General features: G+C 36.6%; 1 protein-coding gene across 1 annotated transcript in view; it reads right to left on the bottom strand.

Annotated features, from left to right (window-relative positions):
• The window catches only part of LOC142977491 (uncharacterized), a 77,962-nt gene that overhangs the window by 6,941 nt on the left and 49,781 nt on the right, over nt 1–21,240 (bottom strand). Inside the window, exons 6-11 of the mRNA XM_076121392.1 lie at nt 12,725–12,838; nt 12,222–12,347; nt 11,181–11,309; nt 5,951–6,080; nt 4,441–4,563; nt 1,218–1,307 (exon numbers count right to left, since the gene is read on the bottom strand). Coding sequence (XP_075977507.1) covers nt 1,218–1,307; nt 4,441–4,563; nt 5,951–6,080; nt 11,181–11,309; nt 12,222–12,347; nt 12,725–12,838 — 712 coding nt within the window. The remainder of the gene's footprint in view (nt 1–1,217; nt 1,308–4,440; nt 4,564–5,950; nt 6,081–11,180; nt 11,310–12,221; nt 12,348–12,724; nt 12,839–21,240) is intronic.

The raw sequence follows: 21,240 nt of genomic DNA, 5'->3' as shown, positions 1-21,240 counted from the left end.
AACAAGATAATATTCGTGGATGTTACTCACATGTTGATCGCGAGTGACTCACTGCCTGACTCACTGATACGTTGACTCAATACAATGTTAAACAACAATTTCGTATCAACTATAATATGCAAGTCGCAACTAGTTTTTGTCTTCGATCGGTCGACACGCAACTATTAAAATGGCCCCTTCCGACTTAGTAAGTATTTTAACTAATTATGAAGGACCTGTAGCTCGATTCACAACTACTATCGACTACCGACAACCGACCTGTCATCGAGAAATTTTGTATGAAAATCCCAGAAGTACCCCGATTCTGTGCCACTATCGACTACCGACAACCGGCTAGCTATCGAAATTTTGACATTTAGAATGCACCTACTGCCAAAATGTTTCCTATGACACCCGTCAGGGGCGCTGATTAGATTTTCATACAAAATTTCTCTATGACAGTTCGGTTGTCGGTAGTCGATAGTAGTAGAGAATCGAGGCACTGTTTCATTTAATTTTGGTAGTGTTTGTTATCAGGCTGGTGAGACAGACCGATATTATCATAAATACCAATTATACGGTCTACGAATAAATGTTCAATAACCTATTTAATAGATAAAGTGACAGCAAATGTATTAGCCCTTAAGCGTATACAATATTTTGGGCATTAAAAAAATTGTATCTTGGCAACGTCCAGTATATTGTACATGCTTTTTCAGAGAATGCGTATATCAGATCTTTTAATTACTTTCATGTCTTAACTATTCTTAATGAAGCCGAAAATGCATCAATATGCAATCATTTATTTTCATATATTTTTCTCTGAGGGTTAAAATAACAATCAAAATTTTAAAAATCTGTTCCAGCATCCTCTAGAACGTTTATAACTGATCATCCAAAGTTACCTTGCCTACAAATTTAAGTACTCCCCGCCTATAACAGTACATAATAACCTTTAAATTAATACGTGAAGCAAAAACTTTTTACGAAAAACGTGCAGAGGCAGGAGTATGAAAGAGAAAAAGGAGTGCAGAACGCAATATTAATTGATTATAATGCTTAGAAAGTGCATTAAATCAATAAATAAAACATTACACACAATACCACACTTATAAGTTTACTGAGGTCTTACTGAATGTCGTTAACTTTGATATTAAATTACTTATAATTTAAATTAATTATGGTCGAATTTCGACTGCTGAGCAGCCACTAATTGGAAATTAAGACGTGTTTTGTACCTGGTAAGGTGTAGAGACAGCTGCAATAGCTGTGAAACCAACGATGTCGCTAAAATACACTGTCACCGACGCAAAGAACTCGGCAGGCACCTGCAAATCAAATATTTATCATTTATCTGCCGGTAGGTAAATCTATACTCCATACTAATATTATAAAGTTAAAGAATTTGTTTGTTTGAACGCGTTAATCTCAAGAACTACTGGAGCCAATTGAAAAATTCTATTACTGTTGGATACCTTATTTATCAAGGAAGGCTACAGCCTATGCAACATTACGCTACGAACATTAGGAGTGGAGAAGCAACGCAAAATATTACAAAAACTGGGAAAATTATGACCCATTCTCTCTTATGTGACGCGAGCAACGTCGCGTGGTTCAGCTAGTAAATTATATACTGATAAATCAAAGAGAAGAAGAAGATAGAATTCTTGAAACATTTCACTACTTCATAATAAAATATTAACTTAAAATTATTATGATTTGTAACAACCCGGATTTTACTGTAGTCATAGCCAGCGTCTCTAAATGCCATTCATTTTAAATAAACAAAATTGAGCAATACTTTGGCAGATTCACAAAATTTACATGTTTAAATGATTCAACGTTGAGTCACGCAATGAACCTGACAAGCTATATGTTTCCTTGTATACTAATTATAGCCAACAAAAGTATGATATAAGAGAAAGAATAGGATATCCCATTGTCTTTCGTTTCACCAAAGGTGCTCATAGGATGCAATTGAGTACCCGTATTTTATATGGAGCGACTGCCTATCGGAACTCCGGAACCTAGTTACCTGGGTAACACAATACCGCTCGGTAAGACTGGTGAGAGTATTAACTATTGCAAAATTTCAATACAAAATAATCTACGATCAGTAGCACGATTTTCTACAATTAAAACCATCGAGTATCAAGACTTTGACATTTAAAATGTACTGCCAAAATAGTTTCTACGACGCCCGCTAGAGGCGCCAAACCGATTGTCATACAAAATTTTTCAATAGCCAGCTGTAGCCGATATCAGTAGAAAATCGCGGTACTGTAGTATAATAATGAATGGGTACGGTTATTGACCCTTTCGATAACACCAGTGATAATAATTACGACATAAATATCAGCCGGTTGTAAGTTCAAGGTCAATAATCTGAGCGTTATGTGACTGCTAAGTACCGGATAAGGCCACTGAGGTCAGAGGTCTTTATAAGATAACTTGATCAATTAATTTATTTAACAACATTCATAATCTGTGACTAATTTGAAAAAGGTCAAATGTTATGTACATATATTATGTAGTACTTGTGATTGGAATGTAAGACAAGATGTATGAATGTGCAAAAAAATTAATAAGTTTTATTGAGTTTATGTGGTTTCAGACTACTCTATAAAATTGCGCAATATAGCAGAGAGGGACCTATGGCTATACTATGTAGCATAACATTCACCATCCATGGAATAACTGCGCCAAGGTTTGCTTAACCCACAGTTCGTTTACCGACCGGTGAGCACAACTGTCTATGGGCACCTCACTTCGCCGCAGTGGTGTCCTAGAAACAGCTAAATAGTTTAATGGGCAATATCCTAAGAGAATCACGGACGACGTACTCGCCAGTTGGCCATATATCCATAAATAGATTAATTGAATAAGACATACAGGCTCCCAATCATAGATACTTATATGACGCATATGATTAGTACATTCCGTATGTGTTATGCCATACCTTCTGTAACTCGATTATCTACCACTATCGACTACCGACAACTGGCTAGCTATCGAAAAAAATTGTACAATAATCTAATCAGCGCCTCTAGCGGGCTTCGTAGGAACAATTTTGGCGGTACGTTTTAAATGTCAAACTCTCGATACTCGACAGTACCGACTGTAGAGAATTGCGCTACTGTTCACAATTTGTTGCTCTAGGAAAGATTTTCCGGGATTGAGCAGGACAATATTGGAAATGCAATGAGTCATCCGAGTGATTCATAAGAATATGAGTCAAGAAGATCGTTATCAATTAACTAATTTTATCAAAGATGGCAATTTATTAAATTACTGAACCGGTTGTAAAAGCTAGTGTTAGGTGGACTGTTTATAATATTAGTAGTCCAAAGTAATTAGGTACAAGCAGATTTGTAATTACCGGGAATATTTTCAATAGTCAACCGGACTTTAGTAGCGTGCTCGTTACGTTGCAATATGGGCAATAGGCACCAAAAATATCTAAATATAGATAGATACGAAATCAGAAATGTACTGAAACGCGATGTCTTGTGTAGCTCTATTTTCTATAATCTAGTAAAAATAACAATTATTGCAGAACGAAATCCACTATTTTTGTAGAAGCATGTACTCAGAATAATAAAAATAAAATTAAAATCAGAGGAACTAAATCTTGAGGCAATAAATTTTTTAAAGCGGAACATAACAAGTTGATTACAGTCGTAAGCGAAACAGTGTATTGTAAAGCATCGGACGACATTCGCGAATAACTGAATAACGATTTAAAAACGATTACTTCATGTCGAGTATTATTACCTTCATAGTGATGCTATTTCTCCTACATTCGGTGACTTTAAACAAAGGGAGCATAATTATTAATGAAACTCAACCAGGTGAATTAAGTGTTTCAACTTTGAAACAACAAAATACATCATCAGTGAGTGTAGAGCCTAGACTCTTGTCTAAAACCACACGTGGTATAAATAGGCGTAAAGCTACGACACCTAATGAATGCCTGTCTCGTTTAGAACTTTTTTGTGTAACTGTTAAATATGATGATTAAAATTGATTGAATAAAATACTCTTATCTTAATGTTGCAAGCGTGTTTATGTATGACGAAGGAAAAGAGACTATATATTATGTAAATTGTTTTTTATCCCAAATCTAAACAGCCGAGTGGTCTAAGAATGCACGTCCAAACATGTGGTCGACGTTTCGTACCCGAGGTAATACACCAATGACTTTTTTGGATTATGTGTGTATTAGAAATAATTGTCACTTTCTAAAGTTCGAAAGGTGAATGAAAACTTCGTTATGCAACCTTGTATGGTTGAGAGTTCCTTAACACTGGTCTCAAGGGCATACAAAGTTCCCAACCCGCACTTGGACAGCGTGGTGGACTCAAGGCCTCCTCCTTCGTTTGACAGGATACCTTGCCAGCAGTGGAAACATAATGGATAAAAAAAGGGAAAAGTGTATTTTAATTTAATTTGGATTGTTACCTGTTGTGTTTGTTTTAATTGCTTGGCTACACTCGGCGGTAGCATCTGATACAGCAATGAATCGCTAAGCTCCTTCTCATATTCCAATTCTTTTGCTTTTTCTGCTAAATTTCTTGCATAAACCTGAAAAAAAAGTAAAGTTACATACATAGTCTCGAGCAAAGATAGGCAAAAATATGGACATTATTACTTTGATTCAAATAAATATAATACATTATTATTTCAAAAACTTCGTTATGAAGTTTAGGAAATAAACGATATTTTGAATTTGATAAGAACTGTCGTAAAAAATATCACTTGGTTGCATACTTTAGCCTCCGTGGCGCAGTGGTTTAAGTCACCACGCCGCCGCCGCTACCATTGCGTCGCGTCGGAGGGGTTCACACGGAACAATTCTGTGCGATCCACAAATAATTGTTTCGGGTCTGGTTATACTTTTACAAACATATAAACAATGGATGTTTATGTGTTTGTAAAAGTCCCCGCGACACAAGAGCGATTCTTAGTGCGGGAGTTGTCTTTTTTAATAAAAAAAAGCATTGTATAAGTAAGAACAGGCGCTATCAATAAATACGAGAATTATGTAATGGAGGCCACGCGGCCTACGTTTCTCGTTGTATGAGCGTAGCAGTCAATGGACTTAAAATACTCACAATCTGCGTTCGGCCTTGGGGAAACCCGATGTTAGCCATTTTGCATTCCGTTTTATTTATTGCACGACCTAACTCCGAGTGAAGAGATCATTATGAGTGTAATTTATCACATTTAGCGGTTTCGTTTTTTGTTCGTTTGTCGAATGTATGTTAATGTAATCGTGTTTACTTTCATTTTATTGTAATTGGGATGCAAATTTTGTTATGCATGTATTTAGTAACTGTGTTAATGTGCTTTTTTTATTAACAAAATTAGAAGTATATCCAAAAAATCTATCTGTTTCATCTAAGCTCATATTACAATATTCTTTGATGAATATGACAAAGTAAAAAATACGTGTCCATTATTTTTTAATATTATATTCGAATGACTAAACAGAATTTCTATATGATATAATCTCACTGCCTCCGCGGCGGGATTGGTAGCGTATCCTACAGCTGAACATGAAGTCTCTTCGTTGTGAGGTCATTTGTAAATAATATATTAGAATATTTCTCAATAGCAGCCTGGAGTTTGGTAACGTGCTCCGTATATGGCAATATTGCACAGGACTAACTGCTAATGCCAAAACGTGGGTGTATTACCCCCCTCTTTTTTTTCGTCAGGAAAATGCATTACTGCGTGTTCCGCTCCAGGGAGGAAGCAGGGGTCTGTCGGGCTCTCCCGCCAGCTAGGCGTTACGGCTTTTAAATTTGGGCATACCGGCTAAAAACCTGAGGGTGTTCCGTCAACGGTCACCATAAAGTAGCCAGGACGCGGTACCTCCAATTGAATATTCCGCGTACCCCTGCGTACATTGACCTATATCACACCTATTTTACATAATATATTTGGTTTTCGTTTAGTTATATTCTACCTGGATAGTGTTGACAGCATTCCTAACGAGAGCTATGATGATGGGTGAGACCACGCAGACTAGGATGAGGATCCCAGCACACACAGCTTCTGACCTTCGCGCTTCCGTGAGACTTTCTGTCACACCATCTCTGTAAGAAACAAAAATTATACATGACTAGCTGACCAGTGCAATTTCGCTTGCCTCACATATGCGAGAATTTTTCACGTTTTTGAAACATTTCTCGTTGCTACTCCGCTTCTAATACTTGTAGCGTAATGTTATATAGCCTATAGCCTTCCTCGATAAAAAGGCTATCCAACAGTAAATTATCAATTCGCATCAGCAGTTCCTGAGATTAGCGCGTTCAAACTAACAAACTAACTCGACAATTTTATAATATCAGTGTAGATAATTATTGTTTGTGGACCCTTTATCTTACACATGGAGTGTTTAGAATTGTTTGTTCCGCACTCGATTCCTCCGTATACAAAAAAGATTTCCTCGATTGAACCGCAAGTGGGTAAGGGGCAAAGTGATGGTGATAGCGTGCAATTCTTTACTATAGCCTTCTGTTAGTTTTTGCAATCTATACTAATATTATAAAGCTGAAGAGTTTGTTTGTTTGTTTGTTTGTTTGAACGCGCTTATCTCAGGAACTACGGGTCTGATTTGAAAAATTATTTTAGTGTTAGATAGCCCAACTTCACGCTACGGCCATTAGGAGCTGAGTAGCAACAAAAAATGTTAAAAAACGGGGAAAATTCTCTCTTATGTGACGCAAGCGAAGTTGCGCGGGTCAGCTAGTCCTAAATATATATTTAGGACCGCAAAAACAGTACAGTATACTAAGTGTCCCAAACTCAACGTCAGGCCGTGCGTAACAGGATTAATCATTATTGTATCCATCGTGAGAAAAATAAAAAAAAATCCATCCCATGCAATTTGAAAATTATAGACATTTAAGAAAAACCACATTGGTCAAACAACAATCAATCCTTTTACTCCGTTAAGCTATACCACAAAACCATACGTGAGCATCATTTTATAACATAGTTTAATTGTTTTGACCACTAATGTGTTAAATGAGGAAATAGGAATATCTCATATTATGAAATTATTACACACATTTATATACCTATATGCTATAAATAGTATTTCCCATTGAATAATATTATTTTCCTGTACATTTTCATATGAACAGTAATGAATGGATGTAATGCTTACATTCGATTACGATATAATTATTTACACTTGTGGTCAATATTATTATTTTCATTCATATTACGTGGTATTATGATGTATATGAATGAATACGCAATTGTTTGCGACAGGGAAATACCAAGCTTTGTTTTGGTACATTTAAGTAAGTTATGACTAGTGTTTAGTATATATTTCGTGTTAATTAGTGATAGGGAAAGCCGCATGTGGTCTGTAATGACACATTATAGGTACTTGATGACGTTCTACGAGATTTCATTATGTCATGAATTTTATTTTGACACAAAAATAAAAACACCCTAAACGTACTGCAAAGATTTGGCACACAAACTGCTGCGCCCGTGACGCGCGAGGTTTGAGAGTAGCAAGAAAAACAAAAACGATACAATAAGAACAAAAATAAACGATTCTTTATTTATCTATTAGGCGCCCGTAGCCAGTTGCGCTCACCGGTCGGTAAACGATCTGTGGGTTAAGCAACCATTGGCGCGGTCATTCCATAGATGTCTCCGTGCTTCGGAGGGCACGTTAAAAGTCGGTCCCGGTTGTTGTCTACTAAGATAACAGTCGTTAAGCCACGTCAAAGGCCTCTCGGGGCGGCTTGAACAACTTTGACACTAGGTTGACCACTAACCATACGACAAACAACAAACATTTATCTATTGTGTTATTTTAGAACTCGTAGAATAAATATTTTATTAGCTATCTGGTCCTGCGGGCTTATCACGTATCTCAATTGACAACTAGTGTACATCAAATTGATGGTTTCTGTTCGGTACATTGCTGCTTTGACGTAACGTGTTAATCACTATTATCTAAAGGAGAAAACAATGTAAACATAGTGGCATAAATTTGAAGCAAGAATAGTTTTAGGCACCCGTTGAGGCTTTTATCAGTACCGCGATTTTCTACCACTATCGACCTCCTATAATACCTTAAAAAAATAAAAACTAGCTACCGAAAAATGTTGTATGACTATCGGTTCAGTGCCTCTAGCCGTCGTCGTAGAAACTATTTTTGCAGCACGTTTTATATGTCAAACTCTCGATACTCGAAAGTACCGACTATAGAGAATCGCGCTACTTTTTGTAATTCGATAGCTGCACTAACAAGTTAGTAGCAAAACGTGGCTGTGCGTGGCTGTATTTCATATGGATATGTCGATCTTATTCCCATTTCAAAATCAGCTATCTATCTTTGGAATTATTGCGTTAGAGATTGCTTATCGTTTATCGACCGTGTGCATCTGGCTAAGAGCTGTGTTATAAGCTACCTGAGTGTCTTATCTATAAGTACTTAGCCGTGACAGATAATTTCATGTTGTCATAGTAATTATAAGATTTACCCGACAATCGAATGTTGTTGATAAGAGTTTGCGAATATTATGTCTCATATCCTCTCATTTGTTGACAAAAGTAAATTTTCAGTGAATTATCATTTTTTTTATAAGTTGATCAATTTTGTTTGTCACCGTCAGGGCAGACCTAAGAAACGCTGGCGTGACGATGCCTTTCAAAGTGATTGGAAATATTAATATTGTGAAAGGGAAATCAGGTGGTAGGGATTACTGGAAAAGAAGGCCCGGCATTGAAAGTTATAACTAACAAAAAAATGATTAAAATTGTTTTCGTATAAAATTAAGCATAAAAATTGTATTCGAAATCACCTTTGTCCTAAGGGTTTGTCTTAATTGTTTGTCGGTATGTCATGTTCTTTTCTTCCACTCATCTTTATCAGCAGTCAACTCTGTCTTAACCTCATTTATTTCCATTTTCTATTATTTTATTATTTTGCAGAATTATTTTGGATCGTATACGGCCAGCCGAAAAATATTACCGAAATATTTCGATTTTTTTCTTTGTAACCTGGTTATAGTTAGATGGTACATTATTAAGTATAATATAAAATCTCTTGTTTAAATACAATAAAGGCAGAAATTGGTATTTATTACTTTAACTGAACCAATCTACTTGTAATTACAACATAGCAGAATACAGGTGTGAATGAAAGAAAAAGGATGCATTCTCACTCGCACTATAAAACTAGTCAAGTAGTTTCTAACTTATCTTCACGCTCGTATGCTTTCTGTGCTCAGTAGAGCTAAAGTTATCATATAATTCTTTTGGATTCACAATTCAGTCGACTGAATTGTGAATTCAAACGAATTATATAGGAGGAGCTCGTGTCTTAGTTAACAACAGCCGCGTGCCTGGCTGTCATTTTCGAAGACCTTTGACAGTCGTTAAGAGTAGTCAGAAGCTTGAAAGTCTGACAACCAGTCTTACCGAAGGGTACCGTGTTATCCCAGGTAACTGGGTTGTGGAGGTCAGATAGGCAGTCGCTCCATGTAAAACACTGGTATTCAGCTGCATCCGGTGAGACTGGAAGCCGACTCCAACAAAGCTTGGAAAAAAGGCTAAGCTGATATATAATTCAGTTGACTGATTTCTGAGCTGATTGAGGTATGATGTCTACTGGCAACATCGTACTCGCACAAAGAACTCTCGGATTCAAATTATAATATGGTTTTAATCCAGATCATAAAGTGTTTGTTCAGGTGTCTGGGCGTCAAGTTTTAGTATACTCTAATAAGATTCTTATCTCTAATAAGAGCCATAGATGACCCTATGTAAATGCAGACACTGTAATGAGGACGCAGAAACCATGAAACATATATATCTACTGTACGTATGTGATGCTTTAGGAAAAAAAAGAATGGATCTTCTAGGATGCGGTTACCTCAATCAGAAGACTACAGGCTGCTACCGATGGGGTCCATAACAAAACTGTTGAGTTTTGCTCTACCCCCTAACGTTTAGAGTAGCGAGAGTAACACAAAGGATTAACCCCCGGTTTCTGAGTACATTTATCGGTAGTTTATCTATTCAATAGCGTTTCTTATATGAGTTTTAACGCTATTGAATAGATAAACTACCGCTAAATGCACCTAAGAAACCGGGGGTAAGATTGGTACAAGTGTCAGCCGGCCATCACCCCCACCCCTAAGATAAGATAAGATAGTATATATACTCACGTTCGTGGATCAGAAGGCCACTGCAAGAGTGGCAAACGAGATCACGTTTACTACAGAAATACTATGTTTCATATCTTACATAATATATCACACGTTTTTATTTATATTATTATCTCGAGACTCGCCAAGTAATCGATGAACCGCAAGGCATCTTAATACATACAATTAATGTAATAACAGTTACTAATTGGCCTATTACTTACGTTTGCCGTATCTTGTAGCGGCGCCGCAATAAACACTGACTGACAGACAATCATACTATGTTTCAATAAGGATAATACTCGTATACAGATACGGTTTTACTCGATCGATTTGTTTTTTTAGGGCTAACTAAGGCTATACTGATATTCGGTTCGGCAATATTTGTCGAACCATAAAATGGACTCAAAGCAATTACTGTACTTGTTCGGCTTCTGCCGATCGAGTTGATCATTTGATTAGATTTTGATCTGCTACAACTACTGTATTGCTGTAAAGCTTGAAAGTCTGACAACCAGTCTTACCGAAGGGTATCGTGTTAAATCCCAGGTAACTGGGCTGTGGAGGTCAGATAGGCAGTCGCTCCATGTAAAAAACTGGTATTCAGCTGCATCCGGTGAGACTGGTAGCCGACTCCAACATAGTTTGGAAAAAGACTAAGCTGATATATATTGTATATACAACTACTATATTAGGTTTTGATTTATGGTGGTGTGGGTAATTCGTGGAGTTATTACCTACCGAAGGATATTAGATGGTAAACATGCAACGTGCTAATACGTATAAATTATCATGCGAAACTAAATGGTATCGCTGGGAGGGCCGCTCTAGATTCGGCGGTCCTTCAAAAAGTCATGTGCGTAGGACTAGTAACTGATGGTCCTGCATGAAAAGATGTATGGATGTGAATGAAGCAAGCGAATTTGTTATGATCTTACTAAGTAGTGTGCTATTGCCTAAAACATGATTAATTGTATGTACGTATGTAAGCATACAATGCAAAAGGATTTTTTTTACCTTATGTATTCTCTTAGTTGTTTCTGCACGGCCCTCAACTTGTCCAGGAATGTAGCAGTTTGGTCAAAGTACTCGATGGCATGACTCACGCTACCGTTGTGGTGTCGGTTATCCACTATCTGCTGGTTCCTATAATATAAAGAAAAAATATATAAGTTCTCGGAAAAAGTCTTTTCGCATCATAGTATGTATGAACTTGTTATAATATCTCTTTGGCTTCAAGAATCACAAATGAGTACACGGTTCATTAAGTTTATTTCAGTGAGCTCGTGGGGTTCCTAAATCTTCTTCTTCTTATCGTATGGTTAGTGGTCAACCTAATGTCAACGTTGTTCAAGCCGCCCGAAGGCCTTTGAAATGGCTTAACGACTGTTATCGTAGTAGATAACAACCGGGACCGACTTTTAACGTGCCCTCCGAAGCACGGAGACGCCCAGTTCACATACCACTATGCGGTCACCCATCTATGGGTATAAGGTTGCTTAACCCACAGATGTGTGAGCGCACCCGGTACCTAAATATCGAGCTTTTTTGTGTTGAAAAAAGATTTTATTACAAGTTCATACATACTATAATGCGATAAGACATTTTCCCCGACCTAATATTTAACTGCATGTTTGGCGCAGTGCTTAACGTGGTTATCTTGGCACAATGACCGTAGCGCCGCGTGTTTTTGAATCCCACCCAGGAAAAATATTTGTGTGATGAGGACGAGCATCTAATTCTGTTCTGTAGCACGATTCGGTATTTAAGAGTATCGAGAGTTTGACATTTAAAATGTACTGCAAAAATAGTTTCTACGACGTCCGCTAGAGGCACTGAACCGATTGTCAATTGTCATACAATTTTTTTTGACAACTAACCGGTTGTCGTTTGTCGATAGTGGTAGAGAATCGCGGTACAGAGCCTGCTTGTTAATTTATCTATATAAGTATGTATTTCGAAGTATGTTACTTGGTTACAATAGTACAAGTTCCGCTTAGTTTGGAATAAAATGACCGTAGTTGAGTTGTCCAATGATATTTATTATTAAAAACTTACTTTTTCTCTAGATCTTGATATTCGAAGCTGTCTTCCTTGATGTCTTTGTGCAGCGGTATAAGAGACGGCACCAAATTGAGCGTGTTGTCTAATAAATCTCGACCCAAAACCATATGAGCTATATATCTGTAAAAGTAACAAGTGTCAGGCACATGAACGAGTCGTGACTGCCTCCGTGGCGCAGTGGTTTAGGTCGCCACGCCGCTACCTTTGCGTTGGGAGGTCGTGGGTTCGATTACCACACGGAATAATTATTTGTGCGTTCTATACAATATAAATAATTGTTTCGGATCTGGTTGTACTTTGTGTCCGTTGTTTGTATGTTTGTAAAAGTCCCCTCGACACAAGAGCAATTCTTAGAGCGCTCGTGTCTCTGTGGGAATCGAACCCACGACCGAACGGCGACTGGCGACCCGGCGACCTAAACAAATGCGCCACAGAGGCAGTCATAAAAAAAATTGGTCATCTACTTCGTACCTTGCGCGTTCAACATTTAAGCTTACCTCTCATAGGCACGTGGTTGAAGATATCCCCGAGCGAAGTAGTTTATACCGAGCACTGAACCTATGCCCTTGCACTCGATACTTCGCAGCAGGTTCTTAAACCCTACGAGATACCTGAAACAAGAATAGTTACTTTGTATATATATAAGTACGCAGTGATGAGTGGTATAAGTTGGTACCTACACGCAACTGGTCACAGGTCCGAACCCGAGGCTACACACCAATGACTTTTTGAAGTTATGTGTGTATTAGAAATAATTATCACTCGTTCCAACGGTGAAGGAAAATATCGTGACGCAAACTTGCATGCCTAAGAGTTCTTTAGAACAGTTATTGAGGGTATTCAAAGTCCCTAACCCGCAATTGGTCAACGTGGTGGACTTAAGGCCTTATCCCTCCCTCATTACGGGAGGAGACCCTTGCCCAGTAGAGGGACATTAATGGATTAAATTTATTATTAAGAATACTTTGTGTGATGAACACGAGCATTTGTTCTGAGCTTGGTTGTGAATTACTTATATAAATATGTATTTAGATGTATATAAGTTGTTTATCAGTTATTTGGTTATTATAGTACAAGCTCTGCTTAGTTTGGAATCAAAAGACCGTGTGGGAGTAGTCGAATGATATTTATAGAGTTATTTTTATCATAAGTCAACACAATCATACATATACATAATACACACCTGTAAAAAATACACTCACGTTTTTAACAATGTCAGTCCCATGTAATAGGGGCGAGCTTATTGCCATTTACCGGACACGGTGCCAAACTCCGGACTACTATTGAGAATAATCTAATTAGTTCATAATATTGTAGGCCTTTGCTTGCGTAAGTCAGAAGCCGCAATTATAGCAAGGAAACAAGGGTGGCGAGACCCTACAAACTCGAACTGAAGTTTCTACTGACCCACTCGGCCCCTCTATAACACGACACATAAAAGAAATAAAATTGCATCCACTGAAAAGATGACCACCAAAATGAAAGTTTTCAATGGTCTAAATATAAAGTCTGCCTACCCCTATGGGAAGAATGCGAGTTTTATGTATGTATTTAAATTTAAACTCTGTTTTGAATTACATGTGTATGGTGTAAAATTGCAAATAATTAACGCCACCCACCTCGGCAAGCACCGAAGATATCGCAATGTTTTGTCACCTTATGAAATAAAACCAACACGCAATGACGCAACACTTAACCAAGAATCACCAAAGACAAAAGCTATTCTTTTTTTTATCGTGTTTGTCATAATAATATTTCCAAGGTAACAGAACAGAAATTGTAATTAGTTCGCCAGTCAGATAATATAAAAATGTGTAAAAAGTGGCTTACTTAAAAAGCATTAAAGTTATGGAGTGGGGGCAAATGCCGTCACACGTCATAATTTGATTACGCACAAAAATGACAAATAGGTCTTTAATTTTTTTCCACAATCTGCTAGAACAGGGGTTCCCAACCTTTTCTTAGTCTGGGACCACTTTTATATTATTCTGGTTAGCAGGGACCATTATGTAAGTATATTAAAAATAAAGTGTAATAATCATCCTGAAAATTTTAAATTTTGAAGTCTTTCGCGGACCATATTTTGATTTCCACGGACCACTAGTGGTCTGCGGACCACTGGTTGGGATCCACTGTGCTAGACGGACTAAAAAATCTAAATTAGTCATCATCACTATTGTCAAGACTAGGTTTGTGCGGGATTGACGGGAAATTCCCATAGGATCAATGTGAATTGTGATTCTAATGAATACTCGGACGAAGGGGGGCCGGACCGGCCGGTTTTGTTAAAAATACATAATGTCCGACTATGCTCAACCTCATTCTGGTACAAGGTTGTGGTTTGATTCCGCTAAAATGACTACCATTTATTACTGTGGTTTCTTAAAACTTGTGTCCGTCTGGCTCAGGCTAATTCTTTCTAAATGAGTCGACAAGCGAATCACGACAAAGGATGGGTCACACCTTCTGCGTCACTAGGACATGGATGTCACAGATATTACACAATTATATTTTTTAAGCCTTCGTGTTGCACGATTATTGCATATTAGAATACGGGAATTAAAATTAAGCACGACTAGATGTCAGCTTGCGGCCACAGCCAGTGCAAATTAAGTAAAAAGTTACCAATGTCCCCCCCTTCCCTCGGCGCAGTATTTTAGTGACCCCAGTCGAGAGCATTGGCTTTTAAACTATTTTAAAAATGGCTTCAGTGGTTTTCTATGAAATCATTACAAACAGACAGACTTTCCAATTCCTGTTATAATGTACGAAGCGAATAATATGAACTCATTTGTGTGAAAAATAAAATCATCTTCAAAAAATGAACTCATTCGTGGAATTTGTGTGAAAAATATAATCATCTACAAAAATACAAATACCATACTAACATTGTTTAACAAATTAGTAAACTATAAAAAACGAATTCACTAGCGCGTCTCCCCTTTAAACTCGGTAGGCGGAGCGTTTCGCTTGCTTGACTGTTCACGGATCAAATGGCTTAGTGGGTGGACAGCTCACGATTAATGCATCAAAGAGCACCAATAGAAGCAGTCTACATTTTTTTGTTATCTAATGTATATCTATACTAATATTATGAAGCTGAGTTTGTTATTTTTTTGTTTGTTTGAACGCGCTAATCTCAGGAACTACGTTTGCGAATTGAAAAATTATGTGACGAATAGACCATTTATCAAGGACGGTTTGAGGCTATATAACATCACGCTACGGCCATTAGGAGCGGAGTTATTAGATTATAATAATATTATTAACCTTTTCACCGCCACGGACGTTAAGAGACGTAAAATTGAAAATCGCTCACGACGCCATCGACGTGATAGCACGTCAAAAATATCACTTTTTTATAGTTCAAAATAAACATACAACAATACGTTTCAAGTGTTTTCTTTCTCCTGTTATTATTACCTAAACATATTTATTACATTATTACACAAAGACATATAATAATTAGACAGTTGTACCTGAAAAAAAAACAAAGTAAATCATCATGCAAAATGTATAAATTTAGCCCGCAAATCCACGCCACAGACGTGAAGACGCGTCAACTAGTGATGTGCAAGGAAAAGGACTACAATCTAAACACTTTATGCAATATTTCGAAAACAAATTGAAATACTTCACTCCTTTCTGAAAAAAAAATTTTTTGTCTGATATGTTTTAAATTAGATTCAATACAAACCTAAATATGTAATAAAACTACCATATCTAGTGATAAACTCATGACTAAATAAGTGCAAATCGATCATTTTGTGGCAACTCTCGCGCATCTCTATTAGCGGAATCCCTTACAGTGCTTCGTACGCCACTGACGGAATGAGACGGCGCGCTCTGACGTCACCCGCGCTGCTGGACACTCGTAGTGTTGTTGCAATACGTTATTAATAATAGGTACATAAATTCTTGTGTATAATAAATTTTTCGTACACCATCTGCGCCACAAAAATGTCTTCAAGTCAAATGACGACAGAAGAGCTGTTGAGAGTGTTAGAAGGTGTAGAAGATGATGTAATGTCGTCATATTATCAATAATGTCGTCCGAAGTAACTTGGGTTTGTTTATCGGCGTAATTGACTTTTCTTTTTTTATTTAAATTGCTAATTAGGCTTGGTGAACATGGACGAGAATCTTTAGAAGTAGACATAATTAGCAAAATATTTTCGTAGTACGCGGAATAACAGTGACATTTCGAATCATAGAGCACAAAACATATTTATTTTACCGAGTCATAGAGTTCTTTCAAACTGTGTTTCCATGTTACTACATCAAAATAAATTTTATAGACTAGAAAAATATTACGAAAATTTTATTTCTACATTTATTAAAATCGTAAGATACGAGTACGAAACAATTGTGCAAAATTGAGTATTGATTATAATTTAACGTATTCAGATGAATGATTAAACGTAACGATATATTATACTTCACTCCGACTTGCCACACTGGTACATCTCTAATATAAGGCGGCAAAATTTGAAATCGCAGCGCTGACCACGCCAGTGGCGTTTCTTAACGTCAAAAGGTGTCGTCACAACTGGGATTAGTGCTGTGACTTTTTGAATAAAATATTTGAATTAAGTACTTTTTTTATGCAAATTGTTCGTGTATATCATTGTTATTTTTGGGTAATGAGTACTGAGTAGTGTAAAGTTGACACATGGGAGAAATTCAATAAAATTTTGTGGTACTTTTATGCAATTTTTACTCATAATATAAGAACACGTAAAATTAATCGAAGTTTTATCGATATACACTTTTCCCGTGACTATTATTTTGTAGGTATAAACGAAGGAATTTATTGCTTGGCGTGGGGAACACCGATTTTCAATATTACTCTGGCGGTGAAAAGGTTAATTTGGATAAGCATTGTGGACTTTAAAACTTGCTTTACGCGCTTTTAGCCGTGCGGAATTCTCAAAAATCCTGTCTTAGTGTTACCCTAATTAAGGAGTCTCCATAACAAATTTCAACTTTCTAAGCTCAGTAGTTTCGGCTGTGCGTTGTCCATCGAGTCAGTCATTCAGTCTCTCAGTAATGCAAGAGCTTTATTAATTGAGCTTTAGCTCTCGTTTCTACTAAATGAAAGGGCTTGATGCGAGAATTATATTCAAGCTATTAATTTTATTTAAAGGTACCAACCTAAAAGTATATTGACTTAAAATATATACCTACATATTTTTAACTTACAACTTATTATGTATGTACATTGCATTCGAAAATACACTACATAAAAACAAGATGAATACGACCGGCTTCCAATATGTGCGTCAGGATAATATATATTTTTGGCCAATTTACGTCAATATTAATATCTTAGTTGTTACGTCTTGAAGCCATGCGCATGCGCACATGAATTCTTTCTAGTTCTGTGTAAGAGTAACGTCAGCAGAAACAACTTTCATTCGTACTTTGTTCTGGAATTTAAAGCCATAATTAATGACGCATTTAAAAGAGCGATCTGCGTGATGAACCCTTTTTTTAACATAATGTTACCTTGAACACGCATTTATTTATAAGTTTTATTAAATTAATTTTATATACTAGATTCTACTCACAACTTCGTCCGCATGAATTGTTATTCAACTCTCTGTAAACAAATTTCATCAAAATCCGTTCAATATTGTCACACGCAGGGCACGTTACCTAATCGATGTACTATTGAAAATAATTTCATGTAAAATACGCCATTACGCGTGAACGGCTATCTTTTATAAAATTCGTTGAAGTATTGGGGATGGTTCTTACGAAGAAAAAAAAGGTTTATAAATAATTTATTTATTAAAAATCAGCTGTTAGGCGAAAGAGGTTGACCGGGCAGTTAGTCACTCAATAAAACTTTTTTACCTAAATAAAGAGTAAAGTACTAAATAGGTAGGTACAGTATTTTAACACATCTTGCGGTTTACATTCCGAGAATTTGGTGAAATATTCATATAAATAATAAGAGGTCAGACATACTTAAAAGTTGTACCGGCAGTTGTCAAGATGACTGTCGTGCAACAAGGTCGCAAATCATGATTGCGTTAATCTCCTTATGACGCATTCTTATTTTTATGTGTAGGAGGGGTCAGTAAAAGCTCAAGTTCAAGTTTGTGGGGTAACCAACTTGCCCCAGGCCGCCATTTTGGACAAAAATGAAAATCTGAAAAACGCAAGCTTAGGACTAAAATTGTAATATTGTTGAAACAAATTCGTCAATCTAGTGATATCATTTAACCAAATGTTTCAGTTAGGATTGCTACACGTATTCGATTCGGCACATTCAGTTCTGCATAATTATCAAACTATAAATCCGGCTCGTAGCAATTGTTGCACTTTCGGTTTGTGCCGGTCGAGTTGTTCCTTCGGATGTAATCGTCACAATTTGGTGTTACCATTCAGGCGCGGCTATGTCTAACGGCATTTTTCCCGAACATTCATCTTCACATATTCATTATGCAGCTCGGCTATTCCAATTTATTCCTATATGTGTATATGCACACGGTCAATGGTATCGGTGACTAACAACCCATCTATTCTCGTTATGACTCAACTTGTCTAAAGATGCTGCCATGATTGGTCAACTGCGGAAACTTGATATTTGAATTAACCAATTTATCATTCACTCGAGGATGTGGTTTTTATGTGTAATCAATGAAGGAAAAACGGACATTAACGATAAGCATAAATAGAGTAGGTAAATAATAGGTGTGAAATACATAAGAAGAGGAAAACGTTTTCCCCGATTCGCATCGTATTAAATTCTCTATCATCGTCAGATTGTGTACAGGAAAAGCATTTCTTAGTAAGGTGTCGTAGGTACCTTATGTACCTATATTGTCAATTTCTCGCTTTCATTATTTTTTTTACAATTTTATTAATGTCCATTCATAAAATATAAAAGCCTCATGTGCTTTATGCAGTAACTACTTTTGACGAATTTTCTATTTAATGAGCCCGGAGAAGGTTTTTGTTTACGAATATCTGTTAAAAAAGTAGAAGTAAATAGTAAAAAAATATACAAGCTTGCGGCAGGGGTCACTTTTTATAAAATAAAATAGAAGAATATTATAAATATGATATTAATATTAATGCAGTTCTAAGTCTTGCTTAATACTTTCATTGCATTTCCAAGCCAATGGATAGCAGAATTTACATACAGTAATGTATGTAGTTACAGAAATGTTCCACAGTTTTTATTATTAAAATATGGGACAATAATATGATCACGTACCTACATGTTATTGTTCGAATGCCATCTATGCAGCTGTATAAATAAAGAAATAAAATAAAAAATCATTTATCACAAGTCCAATATCACACAATTTTACTTATAACTTTTTGCTGTCGTCACATTTATTGGAAAAAATAGCAAATCCAAAAAGTGCTCTCTTATTGAGACTCCCTTTATTAGGTTTTCTAGGAATTGTGGTTATATAGTTCAAATAGTACCGTCGGTAACCCTGATTGCTCAGCAAACACTACAGTGCAAAGTTGAACCCTCCTAATACTGCGTTATTACGTCGACTCAATTAAGTTCATGTGTTTGTCACAAATACGGCTCTAGTGACTAATTTGTGTGACACATTTTTATTTTTTACTATCTGACCCGCGCAACTGCGCTTGCGTCACATAAGAGAGAATTTTCCCCGTTTTTGTAACATTTTTCGTTGCTAGTCAGCTCTTAATGACCGTAGCGTGAAGTTATATAGCCTAAAACCTTCCTCGATAAATGGGCTATCTAACACTAAAATGATTTTTAAAATCGGACCCGTAGTTCCTGAGATTAGCGCGTTCAAACAAACAAACAATCAAACAAACAAACTCTTCAGCTTTATAATATTATTCGTATATTAGTATATTAGTATATTAGTATTAGTATAGATTTTGAAAACTAAAATTACTTGTCTTGTGCGGACTTTTACTAACGTATAAACAACAGAGGCGCTCATAGCCAGTTGCGCTAACCGGTCGGTAACTTTCATCCCCTTTTTTATCCCCTTGGGGGTAGAATTGCTCAAAATCCTTTCTTAGCGGATGCCTACGTCATAACATCTACCTGAATGCCAAATTTCAGCTCGATCCGTCCAGTGGTTTGGGCTGTGCGTTAATAGATCATTATGACAGTCAGACACCTTTGAGTAAAAGTAAAAAATATCGCGACGAATTGAGAACCTCCTCCTTTTTTTTGAAGTCGGCTAATAAACAGGACATTTCACTTCCATTATGAATCAGAAATGACTCATTTACTTTCCTAGCGGTGTTGTAGTGTATTAGTTGTTAACCGCAAATGTTTATTGATCAAGTCAAATAGTAATTTCTACCTGTGCCCATGTATCAACAGAAGTTAAGTATGACGAATGTAAATATTATTATGTGGTTATGGAAAATCCATAATATAACTACTCTAGTACCTAATATATAATTATTTTATACTCATTATACTCATATATCAACAGAAGTTAGTATGACGAATGTAAATATGTGGTTATATAGATATTTTCTCTAGAAATGTATATGTCTGTGGTCTCTGATTAAATTTTCGGGTCAAGCTTACTATCTATATAATATAATAAAACAGCAAAAAATGGCGTATCTGTACATTTAATATATTTACAAATAATAATCAATGAGGAGGGGGGGGGGGAGGTCGTTATGAATAGTAATAGAACACAAGTCGACATAAAAATTATTATTGTCTGTTTGTCTTTTTGTACGCGCTTATGTCTGGAACTGTTGGACTGATTTGAATGTAACTTTCTTTGTTGTATATCTTTTAAGTCTAGACAACATAAAGACTACAATTTATTTTGAAAAACGGAAAAACTACCACGTGGACGACGTCGCGGGCGTCTGCTAGTTTCTAATACGACTGTCCAGCTTCACAAGCCAATTACCTGGGTTATAATACCATACCTTTTGGTAAGACTGATTGCTAGACCTTCAAGCTGCAACTGTTGGTAACGACTGTCAAAGATCTTTGAAAATTACGACGGGGACCCACAAATTAACCTGCCTT

Source organism: Anticarsia gemmatalis, chromosome 13 (assembly GCF_050436995.1).
Source record: "Anticarsia gemmatalis isolate Benzon Research Colony breed Stoneville strain chromosome 13, ilAntGemm2 primary, whole genome shotgun sequence".
Classification (NCBI taxonomy): Eukaryota; Metazoa; Arthropoda; class Insecta; order Lepidoptera; family Erebidae; genus Anticarsia; species Anticarsia gemmatalis.
The sequence above is the reverse complement of the archived record's forward strand: the minus strand, read 5'-3'. Positions and strand labels throughout refer to the sequence as shown.